Here is a 21153-nt window from a genome sequence, read left to right as displayed (position 1 = left end):
TTCTGTGCAAAACATATTGAATCTATAACAGTAATACATGTATATTTTTTTATTTACTTTTATGCTGTCATTGTAACAATAACAATAAATCAACAAATAACACTAAACAAGAAAACAATTAAGATAACCACAGTAGAACACTAACCACTAAATATAGACAAACCAGACAAAATTGCTGTTTTTTTCTCAGATACATTAGCTGAAAACTGTCTACGGACATCCAAAGTGAAAATTCACAACACTTTTGGAAGAAGATTCTTTTAGCAGCCAGTACCATTACATGATAACTACAATGTATTTTAAGAAATGTGATCCTCGCAATTTATGACTCAATCATGGAATTGCTCCAAAGTAATGCTGAAGCACTAAAAGGGTTAATTGAATTGTGAGAAGATACGAGTTCCACTTTTCTATACATAAAAAAACACTTACTGTTCAGGAATGTATATTCCAAACTCCTTCATGGACTGTTGAAATACATCCTTATTATTGCAGAGCGGACATTTGAAGAAATAACCGGCACTCGTAGCTAATTTCTGAAAATATCAATAAATTATTAAAAGAATTATTTAGCTTAGTACAGTTATTTACTAAATATCCATGTCACAGACACACATAACTTGCTGTGAGTATACATCCACATAAGCGAAAGAAAATATATTGAACTCTTTTTATCAGAAAAAAACGTGACCCAGCAGACATTTTTATTTTCAATGATTCGTATACATAATTTAAATGGACTTGTTTGGTGTGGAGAAACTAGACATTTTATAAATCTTAGATTTTAATGTCGAAGTTTTTTTGTTCTTCATATGTATCTCTATTTCATACATTTTGGAAACAATCAAGACTTTTTATAATTTATTATTAATTATTTTATGAACAGTATATACCAGTTTTACTTGTACAGAAAATTACTGATTCATTTCAACACGTGTTGCAATGAACCGTTACATCAGCTGTTACTGTACATTTGACTTCATTCATCTGTTTTTCAGACATGTCAATTAACAACAAAAGATATGACTCTAGTATGCCACAGCGCGAACAGCTGGTAGTCAGTAGGGGTATAGCTACACCATATCAAATAGATTTAAACTATCGTGCAGGACTCAAAATAGAGAATTTAAAGTTGTTTTGCTCCACGTTAGGCATTTAAAATACATAGTTAACTATTTTTTCCTGCATAAATTGCAGAGAAATAATTGATACCTATAAAAGAAAAAGAGATTGACATTGAAACTTTATTTAACAGTTTTCTAAAAACATATAACAATATTTGGTATCTATCATCTCCATTAGTTAAAATTGGTGTTAAAAGCAAGCAGACAAAGAAACTTTTGTGGTACAATGAAGATTTAAAAAGAGGTAGAGAAATAATGCTAGGTTATTTTGATGTTTTTAAGAATCTTAGAAAAACTGGGTCTCAGCATATGGAAGCCGCATATAACCTTTATAAATTCTTCAAAAAAGAGTATAGAAAAAAGCTCAACCTAGCAAAAAGGGCTTGTTTTGAAAATCATATAGAGGGAGCTAGTAATAAATGTAAGGCTGCCTGGGAGGTAATTTCCTCAGAAACACAAAACAACACAGGTGTGACACCAACAAACACTTGATCCACACCTAACTAACCAGTATTTCATACAGTCGGTGGCAGACATTCAAACTAACATTGATAACACTGACATATTGGCAACCAACCTACTGGCTAACACTTTAACTAACTGTGTACCTCAATTTACTTGGTCATTAATCACCCCAACTGATGTAACTAAGGTAGCTGCTAAATTGTCAAACTCTAAAACTTCCGACTTTTATGGTATATCTAATTATATTGTCAAGAACACAATAAAACACATCAGTTCACCATTAGCTTTCATCTTCAATCAATGCTTATTACATGGATATTTTCCTGATCTTCTAAAAATTTCCAAGGTATTGCCAGTCTACAAAAAAGGGGACAGATCTCTGCCCCAAAGCTATCGCCCAATTTCTATAGTCCCCATCTTATCAAAAGTTTTTGAATCTATAATGTATCATCAACTTAATCAACATTTTGAGTCCAATAATATAATCAGTAATAACCAACATGGCTTTCGTACCAATAAATCTACAACTTCTGCCGTTACAGAAATAGTCGTTAAAGCACTTCATGCTTTTGAACAAAAGGAGTCAGTTGCTTTAACACTCATTGATTTAAGTAAGGCGTTCGATTGCGTGAATCATGGCATCCTCCTCGACAAACTTAAGATCTATGGTATATCAGAAAATTCCATTAATATATTGCAGTCATATCTATCGAATAGAGTACAATATGTTTCTGTTCAAGCTCAGCAGTCTACCACTCTTTCTGTGGCCACAGGTGTACCACAGGGTTCAGTTTTAGGACCATTCTTATTCATCATTTTTATAAATGATCTGCCCTCTAATGTGTTGTCTAACATTGTTATTTATGCTGATGACACCACTCTTTTTTCATCTAATAAGCAGTTGAATACTCTGAAAGAAAACATGGATGCATCTCACAGCTTGGCTTTTAAATTGGTTCACTTCTAATAGACTGATATGTAATCAGGAGAAAACGCAAAATCTGCTTCTCAGCTTATCTGAAAATTATGAAGATCAATCTGTAAAATTGTTGGGTTTTCATCTTGACAGCAAGCTTAATTGGAAATCACACATTGACCATGTATGTAGAAAAATATCTAGAGTCTTGTATCTAATGTGGAAACTGAGGGATTTTGTTAGCTGTGAATATTTGAGAGTGGCATATTTTGCCTTTTTTCAATCACACATTTCCTATGGCATTGTTTTGTGGGGTCACTCCAATGCTGTGAATGATATTCTTCTCATTCAAAAAAAAGTAGTTAGAACCATCAGTAGAAGCAGCTCTCTAGAACATTGCAAACCACTTTTTATCAATCTCAAATTCATGACAGTTATTAACCTTTACATTTTTCATATACTAGTCTATACAAAATTACAAATTACAGATTTCAATACCAGACAAGATTTTCATCAACACAATACCAGGGGTAAAAACAAATTAGATCTCCCTCAGCACAGGCTAGTCAAAACCGGCAACTCTTTTAAATTCAATTGCATAACTTTTTATAATAAGCTGCCTGCATCTGCTACAATGACTCCTTTCAATATTTTTAAACTAAAGATAAGTAACTGGCTCATATGCAATCCATTCTACTCTTTAAAAGAATTTTTAGATTCTGACATAAATATCATTTTTTGATTAGTTTGATTTGTAGATTTCTGATTTTTCTATACTGTATTAGCTATAACGTAATTAACAAACCATGTGCACACTCTTCATAGATTATATTAAACCTGTTACTTGGTCATAAAATTAGTATAATTATAGTACAATATTGTAATAACTAATTTTGTTGTTGTAAATATCAGTGCTGTATATTTTGACGATGCCTATTTCATATTGTTGTGACCAATGGCTAATAAACTTCTTGATTCTTGATTCTTGAGTATGTACTGTATAGACTATTTAAAAAATATCAAATACATACTTAAAACTTGTTTAAAAAAGTGTTGTATTATTAATTTAATTCTTTTGTAGAAAGTTTTAATATAGATACAATGTTTTGAAATAAAATGTTCTACTGATTTAAATGTCATATTACAAAACAGAGAAACGTTTAGTTTAAACAATATTTAAAATTACATTGCAAAATATATATATATATATATAAAAGTATAGCACAAATGATACATTTTCACCAAAATTAATTAGTGGCCTAGACCTGTAGGGGCTTAAATAATCATTATCTCAATGGAAAACAACTAATTCTACATCACCATTCATAACTACGCAATATGTTAGTTTCTTGACAAGTGCTGTACTCTAGATGAGATACTAGGAACTATTTCGACTGGATAATGTCCCAGTTCTTTTTTTTCACTTGCTTTTCACATTTCTGCACATGGTTATTTGTCGTTATATTTTAGTATCGTAGCGAACATAGCGAGTTCAAGTTGTAACATCAGTTGCAGCGAAATAGATCGTGAATTTCGCTATAGACATTCATTTGGCTTCGACATAAGTCAATGTTATAAGTATGCTGTTTTAAAATTATTTTACATTGTATCTTTGCTCTAATGTTAAAAATAGAATGGTTACATCACAAATGGAGACAAAAAACTAAAAGTATTTTATTTATTACATTGTGGTGCTTTAGTCAGTATTAGTTTTAAAGGCACTTTTCTAAGCTTTAAAACAGTGCTAAAAACATAATTTTATTAAATAAAAAGTTAACCCCTAGTTTTTTGCTTGAGCACCTGGATAATAGGTCTTGCTACGAGCACGTCGGCACTACTTAATACATACGAGAGGGTTACATCAGGCGACAATGTGGAAAACATGAGACAGTTGGAGTGTTAAAAAGTAACTCTTAGCTACATATAATTAATGTGGCTATTTATCTATCTACAGCTAAATCTTCTGTCAACTGCTTACTTGTACGCAGTCTCTGTGGAAGAACGCACTCTTCTGACAACAAGGTGCCCACAGAGTCTCGTGGATGGGGCGAGGTATCACTTTCTCGTAACAAATGCCACACATTGCGCCTTTACTTGATTCCGCCAAGATCTTCTCACTTATCCTCTGTACTGGCCGGTGTTTCGCACAAAAGGATCTGTGAACCAGCATCTCTTATTTGAGATTGTTATGAGACATACAAATATTCAAAAACTAAATAATTGATATTTACAATGCTTTTATTGGTTGTTTAAAACAAAAATCTGAAACTAATTTTGTTTTTCATTGATTACCATATTTAAAAAGAATATATTTAACATGAAAAACTGACGTGTTTGGATACGTATTGATAAGATCTCCCATGATTCAACGATACATAATAAAGGTGTAACAGTGTTTGGAGTTTAAATTGTTCTTTTGAGACAAAACTCACAGTTGTTTCACTACAGTCGGCTCTTAGTCTTAACATTTTAAATTAATCACTTTTTTTAGTGTTGGCCGGTGTGTTATCTGACAGTAACGAAGAAAGTGAAGTAAATATTTTCAGTTGTGAAAGATGTTATGATTTTATTTTGAATAAGCTATTTTGTGATGCAGACTCAGCTATGATATAGGCTGTCTCGATGACCCAATATATATATATAATATGCCGAAACATCAATAACAATAAATAAATAAATAATAATCTAAATAGATTTTATAGGTATATGATATTCCAGGAGCAAATAATAACTGTAATGAACAATAATCTCTATTCCTGGCTGTTGAAGAATCCATTTTATAGCTTAAATGAATGTTTCAAAATTAAAAATATGGATTTTTAATGATTATTGCGTTTTTGTATTCTGTTACAATCACTGTAGTGCCATATAAGATTAATTTATGTTAGTTTTATGATTTTGATGTGGCTGTAATAATGAGCTGCATTTATCACTTTGTCAATGATGTACATTTTTGTGGCAAATAAAAAATCACGAAATTAAATTAAACAATAATTAAGTGCCAAAAAAAACCTGGGTCAGGGGTACCTGTACTACAACAACGCAGTACTCAACAGGTTAATCACTTTATGTAGTCTCAAACTTCACTTACTTGAATTCACCGAAGAATTGATGAAGGGTGCCATGCTTCATGCCACAAGGCAAGTGGAACACCACCTTACACCTGGAGATATCACAGCCCAACGTAGCTCCTCCTTCTCGACAGAATGAACAATACTGAAGAAAAAAAAAACCTTGGGGTTAGTTCTCATTAAAACGTGTTAATATCCATTGTATATATCCTTCACACAAACATTTTGTCCATGAGGTGGATCAGTTTAGTTCCTACATTCTTAATGAACTCTTGATCGTGAAACAGTTTTTCTTTCTAGAGTGTAATTTTTTAATCTTATTTGCAACTAAAAATGCTAACAGTTCCTTCCAGTGTAACCACATAGGAACAGCGATGTGTCACTTCTGTTCAGCTAGTTTCCTTTTCGTGCGAGAGGACATGACTTGAGATTAGTGCCCTAACTACTTATGGATTTCAACAGGAGGCAGTCCCTATCCCCAACCTAACCCATCCAGAATATCTTGTCACTCAAGAACAATGCTAACAGTATTGCTAATTGCACTGTAAATCCCTCAGCGTAGACAAAGCTGCATTCACAAGACAGTTATCCTTGGGGAACACTAGTTACAAGCAAGTCCAAATTGTTGCTCCCTGTTACTTTACAACAATGGAATTGACAGTAGCCCGCAATAAAAACGCAATACTAAAAAATTTGGTTAGAAGTGTTTTAATATGAAACCAGTAAGGAAAATAATAAATTAATATATTAATAAAAAATTTACTTAGTTATAAATTCATAATTTCATGCTTTTTGACTAAAACTACTATATTTATTTCAGCTATAGATAAACAGGAATCTATATTCTTCTCCAAAAACATTGAGCTCTAAGTTTTTTCACCCACTAGCAAAACTGAGGTCAAAAATATAATTTTAAATTTTCTGAGCAACAGTAGTTCAAGTGGGATGAAACCCCTAATAAGATACTTATACATTTTAGAAATGCTTAAATTAGTACATAAGAATCCTGATCAATTTGAAAAATACAAATTTAATAATTTGTAATTATAGATATCACAGAAGAAATTGTAATTTGTTTCAATATCCGGCACATAAACTAAAAAAAATTTGAAACTGGTCCTCTTTATCTAGGTTTGGAATTGTGTAACAATATTCCAACAGTAATATAAACCACTTCCCTTATCTAAATTTACAAAAAAATTTAAAAGTACTTTGTTAAAAAACACATTATAATGTAAATGAATTCTTTGATGACAGTTTATGATGAAAACGAATAATATAAATATACATTTTTAAAAAAATGGTAAAATGGGTTTGTCTTGGATTTAATCAATGTTTTTTATGTTTTATAACGGTTTTATATCAATAATATATATATATATATATATATATATATATATATATATATATATACATATATATATATATATATATATCAAAATACATGTTTCAGAACAAGCTTAGTTTATATAGTTTTAATCATTGACTATGTACCAGTTTATTACATTGTGATAACAGAAAACATACTGTACAATAAATATTTGTCTACTGTTTATTGTCCAGTTGAGTTTTTCCCAATCTGTGGTTATCAAAATGACTTGAGTTTAACACAGTACAAAGTGATAATAGTTTCTATCCTAATCATTTTTTCAAGATAACACATTTTTTAAATGATACCGAATGAAGCTGGAACAGTGAACACATTTAGGTGATTGCTTACCAGTCGCATTCCTCTCCTGACTTCTTTGTTGATATCGTTGGGAAGGAAACCGAGAATACCATCGCAATCTCTTCCATTCTGCCCCATATTAGATGACAAGAGCTAGAAACACGAGTTACTGCATTTTAATCACATAAAAGGTGACTTTTTTATAGGTGCGGTTTTTAAAAACTAAATAAAAAAATGAAAAACAACCTGCATTGACATAAAAATGCATTTATTTGAACTACAGTGTCATGACATTAACGTTTTAAAAATGATTTCTGGCATATGGGCTCCATTTCGTTCGCGTAGAAAGCCCAATCGAGAAGTCCAATTTTCGAATACTCTTTCCAGCAGCTGTGGTTGAATTCCGCCAATAACTCGACGAATGTTAGCTTCCAAGTCATTTAAAGTTTGTGGCTTGTCAGCGTATACTTGAGACTTAACATCCCCACAGAAAGTAGTCTGTTGGCGTGATATCACACGACCGTGGGGGCCAGTTGACACTACCTCTAAATGAGATGATACGTTCACCAAATGTTTCTGCCAAGAGGCCAATTGTGTCGTTTGCCGTGTGGCATGTCGTGCCGTCTTGTTGGAACCAGACATTTTCTAAATCCACTTCAAGTTCGTTTAGCTGAGGAAAGAAAAATTCCCGTAACATTGCCCGATAGCGTTGACCATTTACCGTAACAGTCTGGCCAGCATTGTCTTTAAAAAAAATAAGGGCCAATAACACCACCTGCCCAAATGGCGCACCAAACGGTAAGTTTTTGTGGATGAAGGGGCATACCAACAAATTCTTTTGGGTTTTCATCACTCCAAATCCGACAATTCTGTTTGTTGACAAAGCCGCATAACCAGAAATGAGCCTCATCACTGAAAAAAATCTTGCCTGCAAAAGCTGGGTCACGTGTTATCTTATGTTGAGCCCGTTCAACGAAATCAAGACGCTTGCGATAGTCTAATCGTTTCAGTTCTTGCACCAACTGAATCTTGTATGGATATAGGCGTAGATCCTTCCATAAAAATATTCCATAGAGTTGAGTAGCAGATCGCTAATTGCTGCGCACAATGACGAATCGACACACTTGGATCCTCTTCAACACTATGAGCAACAGCATCAACAGCCTCTTCGGTCCTTGCTGTGCGGCGTCTCTGCCGACGCTTGTCAACAAGAGTGTGGGTATTACGAAAACGATTAACCAAAGCTCGAATACCTGACTCTGATGGACGATTATGAGGTCCGTAAATCGGACGAAGAGCTCGGTAAGTTTGCCCGAACTGAACTGCGGTTTTCAAAATAAATTTGCACTATTCGCAAACGCTCTTCTTTTGAAGTCTGTTCATGGTTACTATACAATAATACAATAATACTAGACAATACAAATATCGAAATGACATAAGATAATAAACAAAGATCAGCTGTTTTATTTAAATTTAATTGTTGTGTTTAATAGTGGTGCCAACTTAAAAACCACACCAATAAAAAAAAATCACCCTTTATTAGATGACAAGAGCTAGAAACACAAGTTATTGCATTTTAATCACATATTTGATGACAAGAGCTAGAAACACAAGTTATTGCATTTTAATCACATATTAGATGACAAGAGCTAGAAACACAAGTTATTACATTTTAATCAATCTCACTATAAGCGAGATTATTAAATGAATTTATACAATGTAAATATGTAAAATTGAAGTAACTGATATCAATGAAACAAATGTGTTATAACACATTTTTTTCTTTATTTTCAGTATTCTGGCTAATAGGGCAGGAATCCAAATGTTACAGCCTACTATTTTTCATTCTTTCCCTGCCTCTGGCTGGGAAAGACATTTCAATTGCATATTTGTTTCGTTTCTTTTGTTTGTACCTGCAGCTGCAGCATTCCACCAATTGGCTCATTACAGTTGGGGTAACTTGTGCAATAAATATTTGTATTATTATTTTGCTGCATTGTAGCTGTTTTGTTTCTATTTTTTACATCTAAACTGAATATTATTTAGCAAAAAGTAGTTATATTATGATACTTGTATAGATTTTTGTGCTATTTACAGTGGATATTCTAAAAAACTTACAAAACCTTATAGGTACACTTCAGTTAAAAGTCGGAACTTTAATTTTTATTTTTATGTGATTTTTTTCTATTTAAATAAATAAATAATACACTCTTTAACCTAAATTTCTATAGTTCTTTTGACTTTTGAGATAAGCTTATGCTTTTACAACATGGTAAAAATTAGAACAAAATATGCTGAAAACAGACACCATGGAAATCTTCTAAAAATATCCTCTACCATGAAATAACATACACTAAAAGGGTTAAAAATTTACGTTGCACTGGCACTGGGTTTCAATATGGCACTTACTGAAATCTAACAGCCACTGGACCAAATACTACAGAATTTTTCATAGAACTATGTTATCACATGGTTGCTCAATAAGAACTATTTGTCCTCCGTCTTTGAAGTTGGACATCCAATAATTCGGAAATTGAAAATAAATACCCATATGTGGGCAGAGGGGGGATCCAGATAGGGACCATCTTCCAATGACCATGACTTATCTCGGGAATGCTCAGTACGGTATTTAGAAATTAGAAACCACCAAGTGGCGGGGAAATTTGTACGAAACCAAAGATAAAAAATAGAAGTAACCTCTGGAAATTTGCACCACATATCTGAACTGTAAAACGAATTGCAAACTTCTGGTTATTAGTGTACCAATGCAGATTTTACAGAGGTTATCAGACTTACCAGACAATAATAGTGAGTGATGATGTTTTTGTGCATGTATATGGGCCCATACTTCAGTTCGTCAATATCTTGGGTGTGACAGAACACGCACTTTTGTGTCCCCGTCAGAGTTTCCAATTTCTTACATTCCACTTTGGTCTTCCCCATATCAGGTTCTTTGTGCCTTCGCCTGTCTGCAGGGTCGACCTACAACACACAATTGGGAATTGGGAAATCCATGGGTTAACCTGTCACATAGTCACTTATTCACTTTTCAATATAAATCTTGAAAACACTTATCAAATTCTTTAACCCTTTTGGTACTAACGTTCAGATATTCACACGAGTGAAGCCGAAACGAAGAAAGACTGAGTGCATTCGTTAAGAGTTGAAAACTGTGATACTATTTTGTTGAAAAAGTTTACAAGAAATAATGGTTGTATAGTTGTATGTTTACCCAACTTGCCACTAATAACTGTTGAAGAAATAACTGTTAAAAATTACTTTTCCTGTTAATATCTAAACTGTTGAAAAATACTAAATTTCCTGTTTACCCAACTTGCCTATAATAACTGTTTGAAAAATACTAATTTCCTGTTTACCCAACTTGCCTATAATAACTGTTGAAACTACTAATTTCCTGTTTACCCAACTTGCCTATAATAACTGTTGAAAAATACTAATTTCCTGTTTACCCAACCAACTTGCCTATAATAACTGTTGAAAAATATACTAATTTCCTGTTTACACAACTTGCCTATAATAACTGTTGAAATATACTAATTTTCCTGTTTACCCAACCTTGCCTATATACCTGTTGAAAAAAATACTAATTATCCCTGTTTTTACCCAACATGCCTATAATAACTGTTGAAAAAATACTTAATTTCCTGTTTACCCCAACTTGCCTATAATAACTGTTGAAAAATACTAATTTCCTGTTTACCCAACTTGCCTTATAATAACTGTTGAAAAATACACACGTACTGAATATCAGAATGTTACAAATTTTATATTGGTAATTTTTACTTTTCAATTTAAATTAATTGCATTTCTACTACATCTTGAAATATGGGTGTTCCCACTGACATTTTGTGATTGTGAATACATTACAAAATTTATCAATGTAACCTAAAACTTATGTACAAAATCAAACGTACACAATTGTTTTGTACGTTATTGTAAAAACCAATAAAATATTTGTGATTTGCTTATAGTTTTATCATGGAGTATTTACTGAAATAAAACATTTCGCATTCAGAATTTTCCGTAAAGAATGTTATTTTTTATGAAAGTAAAAAGATTTTTGCAGTAATTTACTTTTTTATAAATAATTTTAAATTTTTAAATTTGTTTTTTTTTTAATACCAGTTTTTAAAGAAATGATTATGTTGGGATGTACCAGAAAAATGTAAAATAGTGAACAATAGCCTAAAAATTCTTTAGTAATTTTTGTTTACAAGATGCTGGATACCTCAGACACAAAGAAAAACATTTTTGTCTGGTATCTATAGGGTTACATAAAATTAACAATGGGCATTGTCACACAAGCTACACAGAAGTGAAGAACTAAATTAATAAATTACTATTATTATTCAAGAAGCGTAATCAGGTCATCTTAACTTTACAAGGTATTAAATTATGCTAATGTGGTTCTACCATTCACAAGCTCTAAAGAGGTAACATTTTGATTATGGGGTCGACAATAGTCACTAATGAGTCTGTAAATTGCGTAACAGATTTTGGCACTCTAAAAGAGGTAATATCTTTTGATTATAGGATCAGCAATAGACACTAATGAGTCTGTAAATTGTGTAACAGATTTTGGCACTCTAAAGAGGTAATATATTTTGATTATAGGATCGGCAATAGTCACTAATGAGTCTGTAAATTGTGTAACAGATTTTGACACAATTTTTTGCATAATCTAACCCATACCTAAGCATATCCACGCTACATACCTATTAGGGCAGAAGATTCTGAGGTGCCAATATAGTCTTCGTTTAGTTGTAAATATATCACTGCCTATTGAAAGTTATTAATGGAGTTGTAGAAGATTTAATAGGAGCTTTATACAAGCATACGTTGGATATGAAAAATGTTATATTGTATCTTAAATGTTTTGTAATACTTTATACATTCCTTGACAAAATAAAACCATGTGATTTTGTAATATGAGGTAATTTATGTCCTATAAGGGGGCATGAAAGATTGATGATAACTGAATTACATATATTTATGTCCAACAAAATGTAGCAATTACAACCATAACATTGGCTTTTAACTATTGATCAGAATCAGTCTTTATTGTTATATAAACGTTTATACATAGCATTGCTATAGAAACAGGTAACATTGTCATAAATTAATGTAATAAATTGTATTGTATATATATATATATATACATACATACATACATACATAAAAGAGGTCAAGACAGCATAAAAAATTTAATGTAATCTATGTTAAAATACAATTTTAAAATTCAGGATCCATCAAATACTCATCCAATACTATATAATAGTTTTTTCAAACAAAAAATCTGTTAATTTGCTTTTAAATGTTTTTGAATTGATTAAATGTTTGTATTTTTGAGGTAACTTATTGCATAGTTTTTTTGCCATGTATATTGGAGTTTTTTCTACAAGGCGTAGTCGATGTATGGGATATTGAGAATTGGCTTTAAATCTTGTATTGTAATTATGATCAAAGTTATCACGTGATAAGTTTTCAAGGTTTGATTGCACTGTTAGTAGGCTTTTCAGAAAGTATAAATTTGGAAGTGATAAGATATTTAATTCTTTAAACAGAGGTTTGCAAGAAGTTCTAAATGATGAAAAAGTCATTAATCTTATAATTTTTTTCTGGATATTAAAAACTTTATCGAAGTCAGAAGATGTTCCCCAAAAATTCAATACTAAGAATAAATTGAATTATGAATTATTGAATACTGAATTAATTAAAAAAAAAAAGACAGAGTAGTAAATTATTATTCTAGTTTCCAAATTAATTGACTTTCGCAACACTAGGATTTGATAACATGCAGAGTTCAATCTCCTAATAATATTTTCAATACATTTTTTCCAAGAAAAGTTTATGTCCAGATCAATACCTAAAAATTTTACACTATCACATAATTTTACTTGCTGGCCATGGAAAATCACGTCCTTATTATAACCCTCCTTTACTTGTGCCATTCGAAAATTTAGTAGTTGAGTTTTCTCTAGATTTAATTTCAATCCGTTAACCTCAAACCAGTATGCCAATTCATAAAAAGTTTGATTTAATTTATTTTCCATTTGAAAGTGAGAGTCAGCTTTAACAACTGCGGTTGTGTCATCACTTCCCTTCTTTATGTATTACAGGCTATTTAATAACCAACGTCCTCTGCACTTCAACTAGGTTTAAAGTTACACACTACTGAGCTTAAATCAACTTTGAACTTACCTCCTGTTTAATCTCACGTGTTAATTTTTTACACTTTCTACAAACCCAATCTTCTTGCCCCTTACTAAGCTTTAAGTAAACGTCTAATGTCATTCCCAAACATTCTCTGTGATGCCACAACGAACACTGACCATCGCACTGTATAGCCTCGTCAGTATCCAACACGTGAACTTTACAGATACCACACGGATGACGAGCCATAGCGCATCACAGGACCTCCTCACTTTGTACACTCTTATATCTCATTTTCACCTTATGTTTCACCACCACGAAAACAAGTGTCATTATACATTTATGATTTACTTATTCATTCCTTATACAAACTCTGTAGAAACTGTCAAAAGTAAATAAATTATATTAATAATTCAAACCCAAGATACAACATAAAAAATAGCAAAATTACCCAAGCTTCGTAATGACTTGCAAGTAAATGAGTGTGGGTAAAATAAACGAGCAAAATCCTAGAAAAGACATCAGGATTTAAGACATTTGCTATCGTTATATGTTACAAAAGGTATAACACAGCGTTTCGAGGATGGAAACGTATCCTTGAAACATTGTGATATACCTTTTGTAACATATAATGATGGCAAATGTCCAAAATCCTGTCATCCTTTCACACCTTCCATCGTCAATAACAAGGTTTAAAAAAGAAAAGTCCTAGATCTGAGAGATTTGGCGCTGTTACAATGGAACTGAGATCAGGTGCAGCCAAACGAACATAGGAGGTGCAGACTAGCAAAATTCTAGATTTGGTACTCTAGTGCTTGAGTGTGGATATACTGTACTGTGATCAATTGAAAGTAAATGAGTGTGGGTAGTGCAGACTAACAAAGTCCTAGATCTGAGACGAGTTTAATAAGATGGAACTGGGATCAGTTCCTTTTCTCCCTCCCTTTCTATGCAATTTCAATGATCAACAACAAAAATTTATGATATAATTTATTGGCAATAATACGAGGGGTGTTCAAAAAGTAAGTACCGTTTTTATTACTTTTTTAACACAATTTTATTTCTACATGAGAGCCCGAACCTTAAAACAATTTTTCGACATAGTTTCCATCGATGTTCAAACACTTGTCAAAGCGGGTTATCTATTAGTTTGTACCCTCTTCGTAGAAGGTTCCCGCCAACGAATGTAGCCAAGACTCCACAACAGATTCGTCAGTTTCAAAGCGTTGGCCGCCTAGCTCACGCTTCATGTGTAGGAAACAAGTGGTAGTCAGACAGTGCCAAGTCAGGGCTGTAGGGCTGGTGATCGAGAACTGCTCCCAACAAAATTGTCGAACCAATATTTGAGTGTAACCAGCGGTATAGGGCCAAGCATTACTATGGAGCAACAATTCCGTTTCTGAGCATTCCTCTCCGTTTGTTTTGAATTGCCCGCCTCAGTTTTCTTAAGATTTCGCAATATCTTGCTGCATTAATGGTTTCACCACTTGGGACAAAATCAGTCAGCAAAACACCTTTCTGATCCCAAAAGACAGTGCACATGATTTTTTCTGCAGACATTGTCGTATTGAATTTTTGTTTCTTACTCCATTGACAGCTGCCATTCACCATACAATTCTACCATTATCTTTGTCGCCAAACATAATAGCAAAAGTTAGACTATTAGGCTATAAGTTATTAATTAGTTATCTCAAAACGTTTGTACGTCGTGCTTCCTGGCTAGCTCGGCAACACACTTGAAACATTATTTGAGATATTTAACAAGTATTTAATTTTTATCGATAAATACGAGTTATACTATTTATTCCTCTCTGCTTGGTCTGTAAACAGCTTTATAATCATGCCACGATCTTGTTCTCCATCACCAGACATAATGGTTGAAGGAAGCGTATGCCATGATATGTATTTATGTTTTTTTACGTGCCAGTTTTAGTATATATTGGTAAAATATAATTATAGTTTATACTTATTAGTGTTATTCTATTTGTTGCATTACAATCCTGTGACGGAGTTTTATAAAGTAAAAATATAGTTCTTCATTAGTCTGACTGTTTCCCAGTAACCAAGCGTGAAAAAGGGTGTTGGTACCCAATTTAGACTGTTTTTTTTACAATGTGATTTCTGTTTTAATGAACTATTTCTTTAAGAGAGTTGTTTCTAAAAAAAATAAAATCATACATATGAAAATAAAATATTTCTTTCACAATTACTTTTTTTCCTAAACACATGCAATTTTTAGAAAATATTCACATTAGCTCACACACCATAATGTGCATTTTCAATTTGAATAACAACATTAAGTATTAACTTGGTTAGATTTCATGGTATTTTTTACATGGTACAGCTAGAAGAAATTATTTTTTTAATTATACATATAGCACAAAATTTGCGTTGAACTTAAAATATCAAAAAAGTAATACAATTATAGTTTTCCTTTTTTATTTTAAAATGAACATATATATATGTCAATATGAAGTCAGCAACACACATATATATGTTTATACATATATAAACATATATATGTGTATATGTGTGTTGCTGACTTCATTACAAAAAAAAGGATTATTAAAATAGGTTGGATAAAATTTTACAATTTTTTCTAAAAGTGTGCACATCTAAAAATAATAGATCCGGCATCTTATGCATAACTTAAATGCACATTTTTTATATTGGTTTTCAAAAAATCCTTTTATGACAAAGTATTTTGTGTTGTACATCAAAAGAAAGAGAATTTAAAACTGAGTAAAATGACACAACTCCCATCTCACTAGCTCGATTAAAAGAAAATCTATGTTAATTTCAAAATTTGTTAAGGTAATTTCTAAGCAATATATGGGTCAACCTCGATTTTTCTCATATTAGAATATAATGTTCCAATAGTCAATTAGAAAAGGAAATGACTAGAATTTCTTGCCGGAAAGCAGTTATAGGGAGCAGGCAACCGCCAGACGGTCATATATTGCTTAGAGTTACCTATTAGTAATCAGGGGCACTGACGTGATCTGGGCTTCAAATTTGGAACTACTTGAGTTAATTTTTTTTTCCAAAAGAGCAAGCAGCGCGAAGCGCTGCGCAGCGGGCAGGCATCGTGCGTGATCCTTTTTTTATTAAAAATTTCTGATAAATTGTTATTACATATTACAATATAATGTAAGTAATGTATGTAAAACAATTTTAAACACATAATTACATGAGGGAAAGCAAAGTAAACCAATATAATCCGCCCAATACAAAATCTCCGTAAAAATCTGGTAAAGGAATCTGTGTCATTCCTTTGGCCTGAATCAATTCAGTATATACGAAGATCACGCACGACGCTTGCCCGCTGCGCAGCGCTTCGCGCTGCTTGCTCTTTTAGAAAAAAAATTAACTCGAGTAGTTCCACATTTGAAGCCTGATCACTAATAGGTAATTCTCGCGGTTGTCTGCTCCCTATAACTGCTTTCCAGCAAGAAATTCTAGTAATTTCCTTTTCTAATTGACTATTGGAACATTATATTGTAATATGAGTTGCCTGCTCCCTATAACTGCTTTCCGGCAAGAAATTCTAGTCATTTCCTTTTCTAATTGACTATTGGAACATTATATTGTAATATGAGAAAAATCGAGGTTGACCCATATATTGCTTAGAATTACCTTTGTTAATTGTGGATTTTTGCTGGATTTTGAGAAACTTTAAATAGTTGTAATTCTAAAACCGTTTGAAATATTTGGGCCATTATCATTCTTCATATCAAATTCTGAGGTGGTTAAGTAAATTTTTTTTATTGTAGTGTGCTGATTTCATATGGAATGATCCTGAGAAAAAAATGCTGGATTGATGCTGCAAAACCCAACATAAAAGCAGTGTAGTGCATTAATAAAAACTAGAGTCAAATGGATGTAGTTTTTTTTTCAGTAGAAGTACTGTATTTCAATTTCAGTTTCCTTGTAGCCTAATGCTTTTAGTTCTTAGTTATAATTTTTAGTTCTTTATATTTTGTTATTTTGAAATAAGAGTAGAAGCATAGACCTAGAAATTATTAATTTATTAAATTCTGTTATTATATAACTATCCTAATAATATTATAAATACGAAAGTGCCTTTGTTTGTTTTGCTTATACTCATAAATTATTCAACCAATTGTACTGAAATTTTACATGGACATTCGCAGGGATTTTCCCTGGGATGAATACAGGCCTATTCTTATTTTGAAAATTACTCCAGACTAAGCCCCACTGGTCTCTAAAGCAATTAAAAATCCTATCTTGGTCTCTAAAGTTACAACATATTATCTGAAAGAACCTGTTAAATGTAATCAACTGTTGTGTGAAAACATTGTTTTATGGCAGCACAATCATATGTTTAATAAATTAATTTAACTACTATTTTCAATTTGTTTACATATTTATAGTGTGAAATCATAGAGTAAGCTTTCACAGTAACACCACTTCTTATTTCAACTTTTTCTGCCACCAATGTTGAGCACAGAGTGAGTAAATACACAGACAAAAATTGTTTATAAAAATATACTTTTAACTGTATATGTCTACTAATTATTAGGGGCAGTACGATAAGCGGACCCGGTTTTTATATCACTTATTACAATCATCGATACCGTACCTTACATATCGAATAATAGAACTATCAATTGATATCAACGTATCTAAAATACTAAATTAAAGTCATGTGTTTGAAATTAAAAGAAATAGTTTAAACAACTATGTAATGTCATAAATAATAAAGGAACCATAACCTTTAATCAGATGATAAAATTAAGACAGGTGACAGGAAAAATGTAATTTAAATTGTAAAGAAAATGTAACATCAAAACAAACATCTTGAAACCAAGAAAGACTCAGTAAATCATTTTTAAGTGTTATTTTGTTTAGTTTTCTAAAGTTAACTATCTTTTGGTATCAATTTACATTAACGTGACCATGGAAAGGTATGTTCATTTTTTTTTTCCTGAAAACTAAAATTTTTCCTGAAAACAATATTGAAGAAAAAATTCGTCGGCAACGAAAATCAAAGGAGCTACAATTTTTTTTAATCCTCTGAAAACTCCGTTTTTGACAGTTTCCTATAACTCCGCGTCTGCTAAAACTCAGTATAGCCAGATTTTAAAAACCGATTATCATACAAACAACGAGAAAATATCGTACTTTCATATAAAATAATCGTACCAAACACATGAAAAAGTATGTTATGTTCGTATAATAAATTATGTTATAAATAACTTTTGATTTGTTACTTGTATAAATCTGTAAAAAGTCTTTCATGGTACGATAATAACTACCCATTGTGTATCTTACCGGCTCATAAAATCAATGAAATTATCGTACCTTTACGATAATTATCGTACCTCTGGCAACACTATCCATATTTGACAGTTTGGTATTACTCGCGCCTTCTCAAATAAAGAAGGGACGCCATTTTGAACTACTGTTGTTCCTCCGCGTCTATTCTTAACCTCCTAGTTCAGTAGTGGTAATGGCACACCTTTGTGTTGGATGTTCGGTATCTCACGTGGAAGCAATTCGTAAAGACGAGTATGGAGTTTTACAATTTTATGTAAACCACGGGGCTTATAACCGGACTAGGCGTTATGGTAATAGAAAGTGTGGCAACGAACTTGTTGTAAACGAATTTTGGGACTTCCATTTTCGGTGTGGAAAGTAGGCTACTATAAGTGATAAGTTACTGAAATGATGCTGACTAATACGTTAATCATGTCAACGATGCCTGCCCGCTACGCAGTGCTGCGCATTGCTTGCTCTTTTAGAAAAAAAAAATAATGCTCCTTAATGCAATAATTTCCGAAAGGCATCAATATAATACAATAATATACTTTCCCCCCAGTTCATATGCACCTGTGATAATAATACTTGGCTATAAATGCCCAACCCATGAAAAAAAAGTTCATTTTCCATGGTCACGCTAATGTAAATAAATACCTATCTTTTTTTACAAAAAAGAAGTTATTTATAAAACAAATTGTGTTTAGAACATGAAAATTTGTATACAGACACAAGTGTGACATATGCGATCGCAGCTTCAACCCTGGCTTATGTACATGTTATATTTGTGTCGTACACGTTTATCCTTCCAAAATAGTAAAAAGTAAGAACATTTTATACTGTTTTGTTTGTTATATTTTATAAATTCACATAGCCTACATTATTTTTTATTCACCATAACATTATTACTTTTTATATTGAAATTTGAAATACCTATAAAGTAAGAAGATGGTTTAAGAAGTTATATCGAGGATTCTTAACTCATGAATATCAATGATTCGATAATATCGATCATTCGAGTGTTGGACGCTTATATACTGCAGCCTTGAAAATAGTGATGAATATGAGAGTGAAAGTTCATGGCGAGTGGTCAAAGAAGTTGAGAAGTGCTCACGTGCAACTATCTGGACAAGCTGTAAGTATTGTAATCTCTTGACATGTAAGTCTAGGCTCAGTTGGTTTTGTTATTTTTTATTGTTATTGTTAAATTTTTGTTTTAATGTAATGTGTTATTCTTGTTGTGTAGGATTATTAAATAATACCCAAGTTGGATCATGTATCGAATTATTTTGGACAATGAGTATAGGACACTTACTGGTTTCCCTTACTAAGGCCCTAGCCTATGTGTTTTACTCTTTCTGTCTTATTTTTAAACATTGTGTACCCCGAGTAGATGTCAGCTTCAATAATTCTAAAGAATTGTCATCATAATAAGTAGCCTAGACTAAAACTAGATAAATAAGAAGAAAGAATAAGAATTTGAAAATCAAAAGAAATGGCTGAAGAGTTCTCTGACAAGAAGCAGGGTTAATCGTACTATTAACAAAACACAAACAACATACCTGAGGCGTTTAACTAAGTAACACAACGTAGAAAATAAAGATTAACATGTTATAAAAATAATAAAAATGAAGATAAAATGTAACAAAACTTATATATTTAAAATCGGTCTATTCAGTTGAACCATTCTTCCATAACATGAAAACAACCAACATGGCGGTACGGATAACTGACAAGACAGTAGAAGCCAACAAACGGTCACAAAAGGCGGTAAAAGCAATGGCGATGTTCAAATTACTGATTTAAAAAATGTCTATTCACCAATACAAATGCTATATGAAAATACGAACACTAAAATTATAGAAATTTCTTGACAGGAAGACCTCAGTGAAAAAAAAGAAACGATAACACTTATGATATTCAAACAAGTTGTCTTTTATTTTATTGTAATACAAGTTGAGGTAAAAATCATTACTGCGCCAGCGCGTAACACGTTTTGATATTTATCATTATCTGTTTTTCGTACATTAGCTTAATAATTTTAATAATGATAATATATTTTATCTGTCACAAATGAGCTAACGCTTGTTATTATATTGTTATTTCTTGTGTGATTAATAAAGCAATACGTGTGAGTAGCGGTATCTAAAATAATACAAAAGTACAAAATAATTCCTTGGAAAATGAAATAATTGCAACAAACACTGCATGAATATCTTGTCTTGAATCAATAAGTGATGTATATTATTTTCAAATTAAAAACAGTTATAAAGCAATAAATAGCTTTACATGCAAAATCTCTATCACGACAAACTAAAAGTAGATATCAGTTTTATTATCGTGGCTCATAGCCAGTGGCGGATTTCCCATTAGGCACGATAGGCAACTGCCTAGGGGCCGCAGGTCTAAAGGGGCCACAAACCCCAAAAATAAAAAAAGATTTTCCTCCAGTAC

The 21153-nt window shown here is 32.0% G+C and overlaps 1 protein-coding gene across 1 annotated transcript; it reads right to left on the bottom strand.

Moving 5' to 3' along the window:
• Positions 1–408: 408 nt before the first annotated feature.
• On the bottom strand, positions 409–20625 carry LOC124360828 (PHD finger protein 7-like). The gene is made up of 7 exons (XM_046814766.1): positions 20262–20625; positions 13468–13801; positions 10042–10227; positions 7297–7398; positions 5597–5721; positions 4484–4661; positions 409–536 (listed from the first exon to the last, which is right to left on the bottom strand). The coding sequence occupies exons 2-7, from the start codon at positions 13666–13668 to the stop codon at positions 429–431; spliced, it is 900 nt and encodes a 299-aa protein (XP_046670722.1). The 5' UTR covers positions 13669–13801; positions 20262–20625; the 3' UTR covers positions 409–428.
• Between the last annotated feature and the right edge of the window lie 528 nt (positions 20626–21153).

Source organism: Homalodisca vitripennis, chromosome 4 (assembly GCF_021130785.1).
Source record: "Homalodisca vitripennis isolate AUS2020 chromosome 4, UT_GWSS_2.1, whole genome shotgun sequence".
Taxonomy (NCBI): Eukaryota; Metazoa; Arthropoda; class Insecta; order Hemiptera; family Cicadellidae; genus Homalodisca; species Homalodisca vitripennis.
Note: the sequence above shows the minus strand (reverse complement) of the source record. Positions and strands in the feature narration are given on the sequence as shown.

Coding starts and splice junctions, on each gene's coding strand:
- LOC124360828 (XM_046814766.1), bottom strand. CDS start 13,668: ATGGCTCGTCATCCGTGTGGTATCTGTAAAGTTCACGTGTTGGATACT. Junction 7,399..10,041: donor TCACTCACTATTATTGTCTG/GTAAGTCTGATA, acceptor TCGTGTTTCTAG/CTCTTGTCATCTAATATGGG. Junction 537..4,483: donor TCCACAGAGACTGCGTACAA/GTAAGCAGTTGA, acceptor TGATATTTTCAG/AAATTAGCTACGAGTGCCGG.